The 17,799-nt window shown below is 38.0% G+C and overlaps 1 protein-coding gene across 18 annotated transcripts in view; it reads left to right on the top strand.

Moving 5' to 3' along the window:
- The window catches only part of Huwe1 (HECT, UBA and WWE domain containing E3 ubiquitin protein ligase 1), a 146,166-nt gene that overhangs the window by 98,768 nt on the left and 29,599 nt on the right, over window positions 1–17,799 (top strand). For 14 of the 18 annotated variants that reach the window (XM_013068752.3, XM_013068758.3, XM_013068760.3 and 11 more), the window contains 12 exons: window positions 548–675; window positions 902–983; window positions 1,574–1,750; window positions 2,381–2,540; window positions 2,822–3,180; window positions 5,738–5,933; window positions 6,369–6,536; window positions 7,268–7,413; window positions 8,940–9,006; window positions 10,142–10,359; window positions 14,098–14,309; window positions 14,758–14,940. In XM_013068752.3, the coding sequence (XP_012924206.1) occupies window positions 548–675; window positions 902–983; window positions 1,574–1,750; window positions 2,381–2,540; window positions 2,822–3,180; window positions 5,738–5,933; window positions 6,369–6,536; window positions 7,268–7,413; window positions 8,940–9,006; window positions 10,142–10,359; window positions 14,098–14,309; window positions 14,758–14,940 (2,096 nt within the window). The remainder of the gene's footprint in view (window positions 1–547; window positions 676–901; window positions 984–1,573; window positions 1,751–2,380; window positions 2,541–2,821; window positions 3,181–5,737; window positions 5,934–6,368; window positions 6,537–7,267; window positions 7,414–8,939; window positions 9,007–10,141; window positions 10,360–14,097; window positions 14,310–14,757; window positions 14,941–17,799) is intronic. The other 4 variants (XM_021251229.2, XM_087189647.1, XM_087189648.1 and 1 more) reach the window with 2 other exon arrangements.

The following is a 17,799-nucleotide window of genomic DNA, read 5'->3' on the forward strand; positions in this document are numbered from 1 at the left end:
GGTGGTGCACACCTGTAATCCCAACAACACTCAGGAGGCTGAGGCAAAAAGATCACCTTGAGATCAAGCCCAACCCGGGCTACAGAGAGAGGCCCTATCTCAGAAAAAAAAAACATAAATAATCACATAATTATTGTTGGACATTCATTTCCAGTGATTTGCTATTAAAAGCACCACTTCTGTGGAACCTCAGTAAGAACTACTGTACTTCTTTATTTCATTTTCCTTAAGATTATAAGGTTTCTTTGTAAATCAAAAGCTTTACAACCTCAACATAGTTAAGACTGCACAGCTTAGGTGACAGTCTGTAATGGTAGTTATGACCATTTATGCATACAGCACATGTTAATATGCCAGACACTGTGTGTGTATTCATTTAATCATTACAAAGGCTAGAGAATTTAACTCATGTTAGATTAAACAGGATAAGTGGTTAAGAAGTAGAGTTTGAATTCATTTCTGTTACTGTTTCACCTTGTGTTCTATACATTGCTAATTGTTGATACTTAGTAGAAACTTGTATCGTTTCTTTTCATTTATCAATCAGGAGTTGAAACTGCCATGTGCTTGGGTAGTTGAATCGAGTGGCATCCTTAATGTCCTAATCAAGCTCTTAGAAGTGGTTCAGCCCTGCCTACAAGCCGCCAAGGAACAGAAAGAGGTTCAAACCCCCAAGTGAGTGATCCTGTATCTAGCCTGGTTTCACTTTTTTTGTTCTTCTAATACTTGACCCCTTGGGTTTAGGACCTGAATCAAGCAGTTTTCCTGGGGCATACAGAGGACAAATATTGAATGCTTTTGTGGCTTGAAAATAATGAAGTACTTGACAAAATGAAAATATGTATTTTCCCAATTTATGCAGGTTTCTGGCTTACCTAGAACAAATTATTCTCTGTTTTAGGTGGATCACTCCGGTGTTGCTACTTATTGATTTCTATGAAAAGACTGCTATCTCCTCAAAGAGGAGAGCCCAGATGACTAAGGTAGGCGATGCAGATAGTGTCTGTGGTTGGCAAGATGGTTTAGCTGCATAGGCAAAAGTAGACCAGACAAGAATGTGAGAGATCAGTAAACAATGCAAAGGTCTTTGACCAAGGTATAAATCTCTACAGGGATCTTCATAGCTATTTTTCTCTTCCAAATATAGATTTAGAATTGTTTTCTTGTGGCACTACTTGCTAAAGGTCTTAGGAACTTACTAGGAAATAAATATTAAAGAAACATGCTCTTTTGTTACGTGAATGACATAGTGTACAACGGTGTCTCCAAGAGCCAACTCTTTAGATAACACTGTATGTTATTGTAGTAACTTCTTAGAAATGGAATTTTTGTTCAGTACTTCTCAAATGAATATTTTTCCTTTGAGGAAAACAAAAGGAGAGGGTAGCAAGACCAGATGATATATGGGTTTTTTTGCATAGAGATGCTAAGCATTTCTTTCAGTTTTCAAATTTTATTAAATGTCCAGTAGAATTCTGTTTCTTGGGTTAGTTTTAGAAGAAATAATGAAGTTACTATTTCTACAATCAATCTCGAAAGAAAAATACATATGACTTTGTGCTTTTATATATAGTACCTACAGTCCAACAGCAACAACTGGCGCTGGTTTGATGACCGCTCTGGGCGTTGGTGTAGTTACAGTGCAAGCAATAACAGCACTATTGATTCTGCCTGGAAATCTGGAGAAACGAGTGTGCGATTCACTGCAGGCCGAAGAAGATACACTGTTCAGTTTACTACAATGGTGCAGGTACTAATTCATTCAATGCTACAAACTTTATTGGAAAGAGGTAGTTGTACTAGGTTTACCTTTTGGTTTGCTTTATCAACTGGCAGTCCTAACATGTTAAAGAGCAGGATTCCCACTTTTTTTTTTCCTCCCTTTTTTGAGACAGGGTCTCGCTGTGTAGTTTAGGCTGCTCATTGTGTTTCCCAGGCAGGCCTTGAACTTGCAGCTGTCCTCCTGCCTCAGCCTGCCAAGTGCTGGGATTACAGGCATGTGCCACCATGCCCGACTATTCCACTTATATATTGTCTTGCAGTTTTTAACAGAACTGAGGCTTCCTAAAATCATTGGTTAGATAGACCATGAGTCTTTGGCAGTTTGATTTTGTGCTTGTTAGATATGATTTTTGTTCAAGGGTTAGGATGTAGTTAGAGATGGTATTTAATCTACTGAAAAGTATAGAAATTCATTATAGGGCCTTGTTTATGCCACTTTCCCTCTGGACCCTTTGTGTATTCTCTCTGTAAATTATAGAAATGGAATAAATTGCCAAGGTTCCTTATTTTTGCAGCATTTTGCCAAAAAGATCTTCCCTACCTCCAACCTTTATAATTACTTTTCTGGTAAAGATTTTTTGTCTATTTGAATTCCTAGGTTAATGAAGAAACAGGGAATCGACGGCCTGTGATGCTGACTCTCCTCAGGGTACCACGACTGAATAAAAACTCAAAAAACAACAATGGCCAGGAACTAGAGAAGACTTTGGAAGAAAGCAAAGAAATGGATATCAAACGTAAAGAAAATAAAGGCAGTGGTATGGGGTTTTCATTTTGAATGTTTTTAAGGAGTGTTTTACCTAAAGCTAGTATGCCTTTATGGCTTAAAATCTGGCCAGTTTCACTGCAAGTGGTTTTCATCCAATTACTTAGCAAATAAAAGATGCATAGTACTCCCCTACATGGCATGTCTTTTCATCTGGTCTTAGAATTCATATTTGCTGTGTTTCTTCTTAATACCCAAGCTGGCAGTTGGTTTCTTAGGAGGAGAGTTGCGGAAGTAAATGTGAAGTGAAACTGTGTAAATTCTCATTTGTAGATACCTCTTTGACCCTGGAGATTACAAACACTGAAAAGGAAGTGAGCCTAGAAGAAACAAAAATTGGGGAGATCCTGATCCAGGGCCTGACAGAAGATATGGTGACTGTTTTAATCCGGGCATGTGTGAGCATGCTGGGAGTCCCTGTGGACCCAGACACTTTGCATGCCACCCTTCGCCTCTGCCTGAGGCTCACCCGGGACCACAAATATGCCATGATGTTTGCAGAGCTGAAGAGTACTCGCATGATCTTGAGTTTGACCCAGAGCTCAGGTTTCAATGGATTTACTCCCCTGGTCACCCTTCTCTTAAGACACATCATTGAGGACCCCTGCACCCTCCGTCATACAATGGAAAAGGTGAGTATTTTTTATGCCACATGGTGATTTAGCTTCAAATCACACTTTGTTTTCCTTGCTATCAGAAAATATTTCCAGTTCTTTTTAGATGTGTACACTGCATAATCTGCCCAGCAAAATTTCTCAGCCATGTGCTTAGAAATTTGCTTGGGTATGGTACTTTATCCTGCTAAGTAATATTTTTAAAAATAATTATCCAGCATGGTGGCACACGGCTGTAATCTTCACACTGTGGAAAACTGCAGCATGAGTTCAACCCCAGCCATAGCAAATTAGTGAAAGAAACTCTGTCTCAAAACTAAAAATAAAAATGAGGTAGGGGCATAACTCAGTACAAAGGCCTTGTGTTCAATCCTCCATAGACAAAAAAAAATTAGAAAATACATTTTCTATACTTAAATGTCGTATTACTATTTTAATACTTCTTATCTGGAAAGTCTTGTCTTAATCTAGGTTTCACTAACCAAGCCAAAAATGCTTAGTAGAAAATGGGGACACAAAGATCATGCCTTAAAGATCATTCCTTTGTAGGAACACCTCTCAGACATTCATCTAAACAGCCTTTCTTCAAAAACTTTATTTCTGGATTGTAAAAATATAGCAAAGCTTTTTAAATATGATCTGTCAGTCACTGTGGTAGACACTTAACACAAACCCATTGTGCAGTTCAGATAGCAGTTTATGTCGTTTAGGAAATTTATAAAGCAATGGAAGAAATGAATTGGTAATTACAAAACATAAAACATCTGGAACATCAACATTAAGACTGCAGGGAGGGCAGGGGATTTAGCTCAGTGGTTCCGAAGCCTGCCCCACAATCGAAGCCTGCCCCTCAATCGCAAGGACCCTAGTTCGATCCCCGGTACCAAAAAAGAAAAGAAAAACAGCAGGGAGATCAGAGTCAAACATCTTACCTAGTAAAAAGCTTTTCCTCCTCTGCTTTTACAAAATTCTCCATCCTAATTTTTTGTGAATAGTGTCATGACTGTTAAATGACATCATTTCTACTTCCATCTCTTGAGACATTGTTGCAATATGCATTTTTGTGCTTAGCTTTGTCTGGGTTTAAGATTGTTACTCTTAGAGCTTAGTTAATTGGATCAAAAGGTGTATGTTTTAAATTTTCCAGAAAGGTGGTATCAATTTATATTTCAATTGTGTGTATGAGTATACATGTCAAATTCTTCACTCAGCCTTTTTGATTTTACCTCACATGTGTAAAAACAATAGAACTATTAAAGGCAGCATGCATAGGGATCCAAGGTCAGGAGACGGCTCAGCAGGGAAGAAACAGCTGTGTACAGATAGACTTTGGAAGTTTATAAATGTAAAAATGCTATGGTTAAATAGTTCCCCATTGGATGGGGAGAAAACTTTCAAAGCTTTAACAAAATGCAAATATTTGATATTATACATTATAGGTTTGTGTGTGGAAAGCCAAACATACTTTTACTTTTGACAGAAGTAGAAATTGGTACAACCACATTGGACGACCAATTTGATACTATTAATTTAAGATGTCCTTTGATCTAGAAGTTCTGTGGCTAGGAATGTACCTGATGGTTAACATCAAGTATGTCAGCATAAATTCACTGTGGAGTTGCTTATAATATCAAGAAACTATAGAGTTCTAGTGTTCAGCAGTACAGGAATTGTATTAATTATATAGTACCTTACATCATTCACAATTTTTTATGTTTAAAAATAAAATTATTGCTGGGTATAGTGCTGCACACTTATAATCCCAGCACTCGAGAGGCTGAGGCAGGCAGATTGCAGTGAGTTTGAGGCCAGCTTGGACTACAAAGTGAGACCCCCCCCACCCCATCTCAAAAAAGCAAAAGAGAAGAAATTAATTCAGAATTATAACTACCTAAGGAAAATATTGGGGCTAGACTAAAAGCAAGACTGATTTGATAAGAAAAACATTTAAGATATCAAGTACTATAGTTGAGTTTTGAAGTAGAGTTCTTCATACTTTCCTGTATTTTTCATGATTGGTAAGCAATTTTGGGAGAAGAGCAAAAGCATATCTGTATTGAGCCTTGATATCAAAGCAAATAATCTGTAGAAGTTTGATATTTCCTGTGGCTATTATCTCAGACTAGTGTTTGACTTGAGGTGCAAAGAAATGTTTATTTTTGTTCTTATACACTGAGAGGATATCAGTATTACATATTTTGAACCTTTCTGGCTTAAAATCGGGACAGCATTTGAGGAGGCTAGGAGCTGGCACATAAAAGTGGAAGTTGTGTGGGATTTATGATCTAGATGTATCTCCCAGCTTCTATTACGCAGTCTGGTCTAAGAATTGATAGTTTTGAGGTGTGCTGTTAACTTTTTTATGAGCCATGTTTTTTGAATTGAAAAGGGATGGGATAGGATTTAAAGACCAAGTATATCTTTCTCCTGAAAATCTAAAGCTGTCATCTACTCTTTTGAAGCAGAGCCTGGTTAGTATTTTAATCTTTGGTAATGCTTCCTTTGCTTCCTTGACTACAGTTGCATTTTTAGAAAGTGATGTTTAATCACCAGTGTTTTCCCATCTCTTTACTAGGTTGTGCGCTCAGCAGCAACAAGTGGAGCTGGAAGCACTACCTCTGGTGTTGTATCTGGCAGTCTAGGCTCTCGAGAGATCAACTATATCCTTCGAGTCCTTGGGCCAGCCGCATGCCGTAATCCAGACATATTCACTGAAGTGGCAAACTGCTGTATCCGCATTGCTCTTCCAGCCCCTCGAGGTTCAGGAACTGGTTAGTTTCATTTCATTCCTGGCCTTTGAAACAGTGAAATCTTCAGCATGGTATAACTCCAGAGATTTTTCCTGTGAGGAAATCTGTAACTTAGCCTTTCTAAGCAAGTACAAGGACTTTGACAGATCATTTGGACCAGTCAGTTCAATAGTTACTGTACTTTAGTAGTTTCTCTGAACTTTGCTCTGTTGTTATCCCTGCCAGAGATACCAAGGACTCATTTAGTCTAGTCTTCGCCTTCTAAGAGTTCATCTTGGTGAGGCAGTAGGGCTGACCTACAATTAATAGTACAGTATGTTGCTTGAACATTAATAATGGCCTCCTTTTCAAAGTTTGAGTTTTATATAAGCCCCTTTCTAAATTTTTCTTGGTTTGTAACCAAGTTTAGGTAGTACTGGTTCACTGTTGACTGCTTTTTCTCTCATTTTGGCTTAGCTTCAGATGATGAATTTGAGAATCTTAGGATTAAAGGCCCTAATGCTGTACAGCTGGTGAAAACAACCCCTTTGAAGCCTTCATCTCTGCCTGTCATTCCCGATACTATCAAGGAAGTGATCTATGATATGCTGAATGCTCTGGCTGCATACCATGCCCCAGAGGAAGGTATGTGGCTACTCTACCTCAGAAGGCTAAGCACTGCAGAGAATACATGACTTTGCCTGAGTCATTTCAACCAACTCATGGCTTAGTAGCACTCACTTTAAACCCATACTCTGGAAATCAAGATGAATAAGACACAGTGCACCTTTCTGAAGAAACTAGTAATCATTAATATGATAGGTCCCAAGGTAGTGGTGGATCTTAGGGTGAGCCAGCTGCTGTCCTTTTAAGGGTGAGACAGGTAGAAAAGTTCCTTAGAACAAGTTTGTTTTATCTATTCTCTTTTGTATAAGAGTATATAACATATGGGCCGGGGATTTAGCCCAGTGGTTCCACCACCTGCCTCGCAAGTGCAAGGTCCCAAATTCAATCCCTGGTACCAAAAAAAAAAAAAAAAAAAGTGTGTAACACACAGAGAAGAATGAATAAAGATTTGAAAGGAGATAATAGGAACTTATGAGCAGATTGAGAATAAAATGCCAGGAATTCTCTAATGTTTTCATACTCAAAAACTTTTTATTGCCCAAAGAGCTAGGGGCAATATTAGAGGGTATAACACGGTTTCCTATGTTCCTACCTCAAAGGCTGTATATAAGTGCTAGGAAAAAAACATGATTTAATTGCTTGGAACTCAAGCTTCCATTCAAGTCAGGTGATTCTGGATTTTCCTTAGGATAATCTATGTGATGTGTGAATTTGCTTTATTTTTGATGTTTATTTCTGGGGTTTTTTAGCAGACAAATCAGATCCTAAACCTGGGGGCATGACCCAGGAAGTTGGCCAGCTCCTGCAAGACATGGGTGATGATGTATACCAGCAGTACCGGTCACTTACTCGTCATAGCAGTGACTTTGATACACAGTCAAGTTTTTCCTTAAATGTAAGTCAATTCTAACATTTCTGTCTTCTCTTTCCGTTGCTTATGTGGTCTCTGTATTTAGTGTTATGCTGTTGCAATTTTTTTTTCTTAAATTCTTTTATTGGTACATTTTAGGTATACAATACATTTACATTTACCTTTAGGTGCTTGTACCTGTACATGATGTATCTTGGTTCTCATATTTTCCCCGTTACCTGTGCGCACTTCTCCCCTAAACCCTTCCCTATTTACATACTTCGTTTCCTTTTTTTTTTCTTTTCTCATAATTTTTCCTTTCCATTCTTTCCTTTCCCCTTCCCCTCCCACCACCCCTACCTCTTTGGACCTTTTCCTATTTCAAAGTATCAATTATTAATTATTAATCCTTTTAGTCCTTTATTTACACTCTCAGTTTCTCACACTAGAGAAACTATTCGATATTTACACATGTGTGTCTTATTTATTTCACTTAAGAGTATGGCCTCAATATGCATCCATTTCGCTATAAATGACTCTAGTTTCTCTTTCTTTATGGCTGAATAGTACTCCATTTTATAAAAAACCACATCTTTATCCAGTTTCCAGTTGATGAGCACTTGGGCTGTTTCCAGGCTTTAGCTATTACAAACTGTGCCACAATAAACATGGGTACACATATATCTCTGTGGTATGATTCTTTTAATTCTTTTGGGAAAATACCCAGCAGGGAAATAGCTGGGTCAAATGGGACCTCCAGCCCTAGTTCTTTGAGGTATCCCCACACTGATTTCCATAGTGGTTGCACCAGTCTGCACTCCCACCAACAATGGAAAAGGGCTCCTTTCTCTTCACACCCCCGCCTGCATTTGTTATTGGTTGATTTCTTGATAGCAGCCATTCTTTCTGGGGTGAGGTGGAATGTCAGTGTTTTCATCTGCATCTCTCAAATGACCAGTGATGTTGAACATTCCTTCATATGTTTATTTGCTGCTTTTACTTCTTTGTCTGAGAAATACCTGTTCATTTCAGATGCCCATTTTTGAATTGGGTCTTTGAATTTGGGGGGGGTTGGTTTTTTTCAGTTCTTTATATATTCTAGATAGTAGCCCTTTGTCTGAGTTACAGCTGCTAAAAATTTTTTCCCACATTGTAGGCTGTCTGTTAGCTCTGTTGGTGGTTTCTCTTGCAGTGCAAAAGCTTTTCAATAAGATGAAATCCCAGTTGTTGATTCTTTCTGCTAGTTCCCGTGCTACTGAGGTTTTGCTCATAAAGTCTTTTCCTATGCCAATGCCGTTGCAATTTTAAAGATAATTTAGATATATCTACCAATGATCTGTTGCCTAAAAATTAAATTTGGAATGTCTCTAGAAATTTTCTTTCTCCCTACTCTCCCAGGTAATGTGTTCATAATGATAGCTTTCCACCAATTCTAGAGGTAGAACATGATTAAAAGTTGGCCAAAGAAAATCTGTAGCATTCTCCACTGGTACCCTGGAAAGGAGTCTTGCTAATTGGGAATTAGCTGTCTTTGAAATTCATAATGGCTCAGGAGCTTTTTTCTTCCACAGAGTCAGGTCTTTGCTGCAGATGGTGCCTCTGGTGAGACTTCCACATCTGGGACCTCCCAAGGAGAGGGTAATGATTTACTCTTTTGTTGTTATTCTTGGGAAGATAGCTTCAAGAAGCTATAGGTTGTCCTGAGCAGAGGGCAGTAAAATACAGGTATAATTGCCACAATTACTTGTCTAAGTGAACTTTGTCAGGGTTGGTGTAAATAAGGGGTCTCTATATGCTGAAATTAGTGTAATTTGTATTAACCTGTTAATGATTGCTATGGTAAGATCCCTTGCCTATAGTTTTTAAACCAGCTCATATATCTTCTAGTAAGTTCTCTTTGGTGCCAATGATGCTATTCTAATTATATGCCCTTTGTGATAGATTTTGACAGTGTCAGAAGAGCCCATTGTCTGTGCACCATGAGTTAGAGAGATATGTCATGTGGAAACAAGTCAAATGAGAACTTTGAAGAGCTGCTTAACCTTGAATAGAGAGGGACTTTAAGATCTAGTTTAGGAGATAATCTGTGTATCATACTAATCCCTAGAGATAAATTGAAAAAGTGAAATAACTGGTAAAATAATGGTCAACTTATATTAATATGCTTACTACCATTTGGTATGGGTATGGGTGATAGCAATATTAGTGAAGGGAGGCATCGGTGTCTACTATGTAGCAAACTATATTAGGCCCCAAAATAAATCCTTGCACTTAAAAGAACTTTGTCTAGTGAGGGAGACCTACAATAGCAAGGTAACTGCTTGAATGCAGGCGTGTGTAGCTAATGAACAGTGTGTGCATAGTATCTCGATACATCTAGGTGATACAGGAGAATATTTATAGAGAAAGTGAGCATTTGAGCCAAACTAGGTAATTGTGTGCCAGGCAAATATAAGAGAAGGAAAATGTTGAGAGAGGGTGCAAGACATGATTAGGGAGCTATTAGTACAGTATTTCTGGAGCATAAAATTATGTATAATTTTACATACATAATGAGGGGGTACATGAACAGTTGAACAAAGCCTCACTGCTATATTGTATCTATATACCATGTGGAGACCTGGGTCATCCAGGTTCTCTGTCCTTCAACCATGGTGTAAAAAGAGGATCCAGCTTATACACGTGATCCAGAGTAGAGAAGTTAATATTCTTTCTACCTAAGGCTTGAGTTTGCCTTAGTGTGAAATTGAACCAATGTTTGGCTCTTTTTCAGGAGCTTCAACTCCAGAGGAGTCTCGGGATGGGAAGAAAGATAAAGAAGGAGACCGGGCCTCTGAGGAAAACAAGCAGAAAGGCAAGGGAAGCAAACCTTTAATGCCTACCTCCACTATCCTCCGTCTTCTGGCAGAGTTGGTGAGGTCCTATGTTGGTATCGCTACCTTGATTGCCAACTACAGCTACACTGTGGGCCAGTCTGAACTGATCAAAGAGGTAATATTTCCAGTTTTGATTAAGATACTAAATTTCATTCATTTGGGTACCTGCTGTGTGTTGGACACTTTGCTAGGAATTCATGCATGCTAAGCGCTCACCCAATGAAGCCCCTTACAATACATTAAAAATCTAGACCTTTTCCCCATGATGTGGAGCCATCAGGCTTACTCAAGAAGTGAGTTAATGACATTTGGTGGGGATTTTTTGGTGGTTGGTCAGTTGTTTTTTGGTCTGCAGTTTGGAGATTGCAAAAAGCAAGATGTAAATTAGAAAGATCAGTTAGGAATCTGGTATTATAATCTTGATAATACAAGATCTTGGTGAAGTTGGGAAAATGAATGGTTAAAAAGATATCTTAGAGGTAGAAATGATAATAATTGGATTTGGAGGATAAAGGAAGAAATCAAGCACTCTTGTTTCTTATGGGTTTTATTCCTGTTATGGATGGCAACTAACAACATCATCTAACATCTAACAGCACTGAAGGGGAAAAGGTTTGGGGGAAAAATGTGAAATTTAAGAGGTATGTGTGAGGCATTTAAGTAAATATATCTAAGGGCTGGTGAAATAAGCCATATACAGTATACCCCCATGAAGTCGCAGTTCACAACCTCAGTTGTTTGCATGTTTTCCCTTAGAACCTAACTAATAACTGTTTACAGAAATCCCTGCAATTTTGTGGAAACTACAAATATCCTCTACAATTGCTTTTTTTGCCAGGAGGTTTGCAAGTAGCCAATCCTAGAGTGGTGTTTACTTTTCCTTGCTGTTGATTGGCTGCTGCCCTGTAACCCATCTCTGGCAGATGTACCAGCATTCCCACATCATAAACAGATTGCTGTACTCCATGTAGCTGTCTGAAGTGTTCTCAGCTTTGTTCTTAAAGCCCAAAGATGTTGCCAAAATACCCTGGACCTTCTAAGGCTTTATTAATGCAGTATTTTATTAAATTTCATAACTGCAGGAGACATAGCATATTTAGGGTTTAAACTATACAAATAGGCATTTGTAGACCCGGGATTTAGCTCAGTGGCTCTGTTGCCTGCCTCGCAAGCGTAAGGGCCCGAGTTTGATCCCCAGTACCAAAAAAAAAAAAAAGGCATTTTTCTAACCATTTCTAAAATTCATGATCTTTCACAATACAAGGATGATTTAGGAATATAACTCCCACAAATTTCAGGGGTTCACTGTAAACAAGAAGATAGAGATGTTTTACCTTCCATACGTGCAGACAAAAATACACAGTAAGTCTAAATGTCCATCAGTAGAGCTTTGGAAAAGAATGAAGTCATGTTTTGTATGTGATACGGAATTATCCTGAGGTTAGATTTTTCAACTGAGTGGGTGCTTTGAGAGACTATATAATGTTCCCTTATATGTTAAATGAATGTCTCATGAGGTTTTTTTCATTCAGGGGACCTCATTTTGTGAGTCATAATTTTATAGTTTGTAAGCAGCAGAGGGTCTGAGCAAGAGCACTAGTATTGCAATCTGGAAACAGCTTGGTCTTTTAAACTAATTTTACTTTAATCCAAGTTAGAAACACATAGATCCTAATTGAATAGTCAGTCTTTGCTAAATAACTACCACCCAAATTATCTGCTCCCTCTCACATGAACTGATTTTGCATTTTATATAAATGGATCTTATAATATGAGCTCTTTTGCATCTGGCTTTCGCTTAACATGTTTGTACCATTCAATCTTGTGTGTAGTGGAGTTTCTTTGCATTCCTGTATAGATATGGTGGGGGGGGTACTGGGGATGTAACTCAGGACCTTATGCTTGCCGGGTAGGCGGGGCGCCACTGAGCTACATCCCCATCCCTCCTAAATAGAATTACATTGTGTGACTGTCAATTCTATTTTTACTCATTGTACTGTTAAAAGTTGGGTAGTTTTCTGTTTGAAGCTATCACAAGTTGTGCTGCTATAAGCATTTTTATACATGTGTTTTAAACATAAAGAACTATTTCTAGAGCTGGGGATTTAACTCAGTGATTCTGCCACCTGCTTTGCAAGCGCAAGGTCCTGAGTTTGATCCCTGGTACCAAAAAAAAAAAAACCTATTTCTGTTGGGTGATACTTGGCTAGGAGTAGATTTGCTTAGCTGTAGAACCTGCATTTGTTTCGAATTAGCAGATGATGCCAAAAGTTTTCCAGAATACTTGTATCAGTTGATTTTATATAAGCAGTATAGAGGAGTTCTAATTATTTGCCACCTGCCAACATTCGGTAATTTTCATTTTACCCACCCTAGTGAGTATGTAGTGGTATTGCATTATGGTTGAAATTTGCATTTATCTGTTGACCATCTTTTCTTAGGTTTATTGGCCATTTGGATATTCTCATTTGGGAAGTGTCTATTGAAATCTTGGTTGGTTTTTGAGGTGGGGGTCTTGATCTGTTGCCCAGACTGGTCTCCAGTTCCTGGGCTCAAGCAATCTTCCCAGCTTCAGCCTTCCAAATAGCTGGGACTAGAGGTACGCACCACCATGCCTGGCTTCAAGTCTTTTATTCTTGTTTTTAAATATCCTGTCTAATGTGTCCAGTGACCTACTGGTCATTGGCTTTTGATAAGTATTTTGCAAATACCATTGGTAATTCTCACCTCCACACTGTAAGGTTATTGGTATTATCTGTTTAGCAGAGGAGAGAAGGCTCAGAGAGGTAAATAACAGGCCTAAGGCCACACTGCATAGTAGCAGAACTAAAATTGGAATCCAGATCTCTGATACCAGAGCTGTATCTTTTGTACTTGGTCACATTGTGTTCCCAAATTGCAAAGCTTTTTCCAGCTTTTACTAATAACCTCACATGACATTATTTGTTCTGTTATTCAGAAAACAGTTTTAACTTTGTATTTCATTGTAAATGAATTAAAATTTTCTAATATTGTCTTACGCTCGCTTTATCTAGTTTTCCAGAGTCTAGAATTCTTCATTGCATTTTCTTTATATTCCCATATAATTGACCATTTTAAAGTGTGTGATTGAGTGTTTACTATATTTACTGTTGTGCAACTATCTAGTTCGAAAACTAGTACTATCTAGTTCCAAAATATGCTTAAAAGACCACAGAACTTAAAAGGTTTTTTCTAAAATAAGGAATTACCATGGTGTAAATCACAGAAGAGTCTGACTGACTTTCTTTTCCTTGTTGGGCCTTTTTTGCTATTTTAAGTAACTGGCGTTAAATATTTTTGTATATCTGTGTCTGGCTATGCTCCCATGCAACTCATACCAGGCACATTGCAGATTTAAGTAAAATTACAATTTAATTGAATTCTGAAAGCATTATAGCATTCAATTATGAATCAATATTGGATACCTCAGGCTTTCACTAAATTCTTAGTGCAAGCCACTTTTCTTTGGGCCTCAAATTACCTATCCAATGGGAGAAATCCTTAATTTATCTTAATATATTTATAGGGTTACCTATGAACAGTTCCATTAAACATCATATATAAACATGTTTGAAGAAATACAATGTAATATCTATATATGTTAACTGTAGTGGGAAATAAATGTGATTTGTAAGATTTGTAAAGGTTCCGAAAGCTTTGTAATTGATTCGCTGCTTACCTGTTTTGTACCTTTGAGCCTTAGTTTCCTCATCTGTAAAGTGGACCTGATAATTTATGACTTGAAGGAAAAAGTATGTGTGTTTCTACCTTGTTGCTGTGCAAAACGTGACAAAATTGTGTTTGTGAGTAAATGTCACAATTGACTTTTCAGGACTGCAGTGTACTAGCTTTTGTTCTGGACCACCTGCTCCCACACACCCAGAATGCAGAAGATAAGGACACACCTGCCCTGGCCCGTCTATTCCTCGCAAGCCTGGCTGCTGCAGGGAGTGGTACAGATGCCCAGGTTGCCCTAGTGAATGAAGTAAAAGCAGCCCTAGGACGGGCATTGGCTATGGCTGAGAGTACAGAGAAACATGCCAGGTAAAACCCATGCTTGACCTAGTGCTGATAACCAAGAATATCCCCTTGCTCCATTCTCTGTCCATGGGGTCCTTTGCATATGAACAAGAATTCTGGTCATACTGGCATCGTACACTCTGATCCTTTTAAATAGTTATAATGGTGCTTCAAAGTACTGAGAGCACTAATTACTATTTGGAGAAAATGGGCAGACAACTAGAGAAAACTTTTTTTTGCTAGTCTTTAAGCAAGGAGTTGAATAGGTTATACATTTCTATTTCCCTAATTTAAATATAATTTTTTTTATAAATGATGAATGCTGGCACCCAAGAAGTAGTTCTGACCTGTTGAGATGTTACCTCAGAAAGAAACAAAAGGCACAAAGAGAGTTATCTGAGGCCAGTTATTGTATTCATGGTTTACGAATGGGCTGTATTCATATGACCAGGGTGTCAAACTTCTCTCCCAGGCTTCAGGCAGTGATGTGTATCATCAGTACTATCATGGAGTCCTGCCCTTCCACCTCCAGCTTCTACAGCAGTGCCACAGCCAAGACTCAGCACAATGGCATGAACAACATCATTCGACTGTTCCTAAAGAAGGGACTGGTTAATGACCTGGCCAGAGTACCTCATAGCCTAGACCTGTCAAGGTAAGGTCATGCCCCACTCTCAGGCTTTTTACCCTCTTATCCTTATCAGATTCATAGTGAGGAGGCAAGTGGTGTGATGGGAAATCTTCAGTTGTAGGTGGGAGACCAGAGTTCATTGTATTTTGGTTTTAGCAAAGCAACTTACCTTATTAATTTCCTCCCATTTTTTGATGTTTTGAGGTAGTCTCACTATGTAGTTTAGACTATCCTTGAACTCACTGTGTATCCCAGGCTTGTCTCAAGCTCCTTGTGATCCTCCTGCCTCAACCTCTCAAGTGCTAGGGTTACAGGTGTGCACCACTAAGTATGGCTCCTCCGACATTAAATAAAAGTAGCCTTTTATTATTAGAAGATTATGTGTGTATTATAGGAAATACAGATAAGAATGTAGACACTATATTCCTACCACCCAGTTACCGTTGTTACCTTATTAAATGTCTTCATGTTTTTTAATATATATATAAATGCATTCTTTATTAAAATGTTATTATCATATATATGGTATTATGTAACATGGGTGGGTCTTCTAACAGATCTTGTTTTAATCTTGATTTTGTTGCGATTGTTCATGATACTAACTTGTAGTAGCCAGGCCTACTGTCCTATGAAAGGTTTCACCTTCCAGATTTGTTCTGGTTGGTTCCTTGCAGTGTATTTTAACTTGTTCCATTACTCCCTGTTATTTTCTGTGAACTTCTAGTTAGATCTGAAGGTTTATTGGAACAGTATAAACATTTCTAACTAGAGTATGTATTGTATATCTTAGATGATGTACATCTCATATTGTGTCATGGTGACACACCTCTTTGAATCTGCTATTATTCCTGCTAAGACCACTGAATTAAAATGATAATCGTCATTGAACTGTATTATGTTATTCCTTTCTTACTATGATCTGTAACTGTACACATGTGTAGTTCACTATCAAGTATATACCTAATTTATAATCGTAGTATCAATTGATAATCTTTGCTAGAGTCAGCTCATTTCTTTGGGGATTCTGAATGGCAGCTTTCTGATTTCTCTTTCTTTCTAATTTATTAGCTGGCATTTTTCTATAAGATAACCTCAAAAGGAAAGCCTGATTACCCCAAAATACAGTTTCTGCTTAAAACCACTGACTGAATTATTTGTATGACTGCAGTCATCATTTTTTTTTGTGCCCAAGTGGTTAAACCTCTGGCCTGTGGGACCCCTTCAGCACATCTCTGTCTTTTAATACAAACCTATTTTTTGAAACATTTAAAAATTTCATAGCTAAGAGTGTAGGTCCAGTAGTAGAGTGCACAGTAGTGTAATAAAAATATATGTCCACCTACATTTACCACTAGTTAACATTTTGCTCCATTTGCTTTACTTTCTTTTCCAGAGCTCAGTCATTAGAAATTAGTTACAAACAACAAATGGTACTTCACCTCCATATAATACTTAATCAAATGTCTCCTAAGAACAGACATTTTCTTTACATGGCTAGAATTCCATTATTGTGCCCAACAAATTTGCCATTAATAAAATATTGTATATATTTATATTCATAAACCCTGAATTATGGCTTATAGCCTGGAAGAGTGCTTAAATCCTTGATCCAGTGAGGATAACACGGCATTTGGTTGTGTCAGGTCTTATTTTTAAGGCCAGATGTCTCAAGAACATCCCTCAGTCTACATTTACATAATTCCTCCTTGTGATTAGGTTCATGTTAAATATTTTTGGGAAAAATAGTATGTAAATGATGTTTACTCTTCTCACCTCACATCAGGAGACATATAGTGTCACTTTATCTTATTGTTGGTGTAGATTTGATCATATAGAGATATTTATTAGACTTCCACTTTGTAATTATGGGTGAGTTGGTATGAGATCATGTGAAGATCAAATAAATATTTTTAGCTCAGTGGATTTTTTGGCAATGACAATCCTTGCCTGGATCAGGTACATTGCTGGTTGCAATATTGGTGATTTTCTGATTCTCTCATTCTTGTTTACCAACTGGCATTCTTCCATAATAAAGAAAACCACCCCCTTCCCCATTTTTGTATCCCTATTAATGCAGATTCTTTTTATATTCAGTGTAAATGGTGATGATCTATCACCATTATTCTTTTTGATACTCTTAATAGGGCCTGTTATAATGATCCCATTAACTCCCCCCCCCCCTTCTTTTTTTTGGTACCAGGGATCGAACTCTGGTCCTTCCGCTTGCGAGGCAGGCGGCGGAACCACTGAGCTAAATCCCCAGCCCAACTTTCCCCCATTTTTGAAAGCCTTCTGGTACAGTGAGATCCCAGGTACTCCTTTTGTCTTCCATGGCCTATTCCTAAAATAAATTAATGTTAGTTGGTGTAAGAGACTGAGTGCTAGAGAACACATGCATACAGATAGACCTAGAACTTCTGTGGTTTTAGCAGGCACCTATTTGGCCTTATACACCTTATTATACTTATAAATCATACCACACCTGTAATTGCAGCTCCCATGATACTTTTACTGAACCCTAGGAAGCCCTACAGAGTATAGTTTGAAATCCACAGGACTTAAAACTTTTATCCACTGGGGGTATAACTCAGTAGTAGAGCACTTACCTAACATGCACAAGGGCCCTAAGTACAATCCCCAATACCACCACCAAAAAAAAAAAGCCAGTGTTTTTTTATACACAGCCTAGGTATATTTGAGAAGTGGTTTTCTACTTGCGTGTGATCATCTCAAATACATTCTGATTTACAGTCAAGAATTTGTTTCTCACATGGTTACCACAGCCCCATGAAATATGGTGTTGATTTAACCCTTGCTTTGAGGGTGGCTCTCTGAAGGCCTTTATTTTTGTATATAAACAGTAAGTAAAATGTTGGTTTTGCA

This window comes from Heterocephalus glaber, unplaced genomic scaffold (assembly GCF_053883595.1).
Source record: "Heterocephalus glaber isolate CG9 unplaced genomic scaffold, H.glaber_assembly_v1.0 deba00001545, whole genome shotgun sequence".
Taxonomy (NCBI): domain Eukaryota; kingdom Metazoa; phylum Chordata; class Mammalia; order Rodentia; family Bathyergidae; genus Heterocephalus; species Heterocephalus glaber.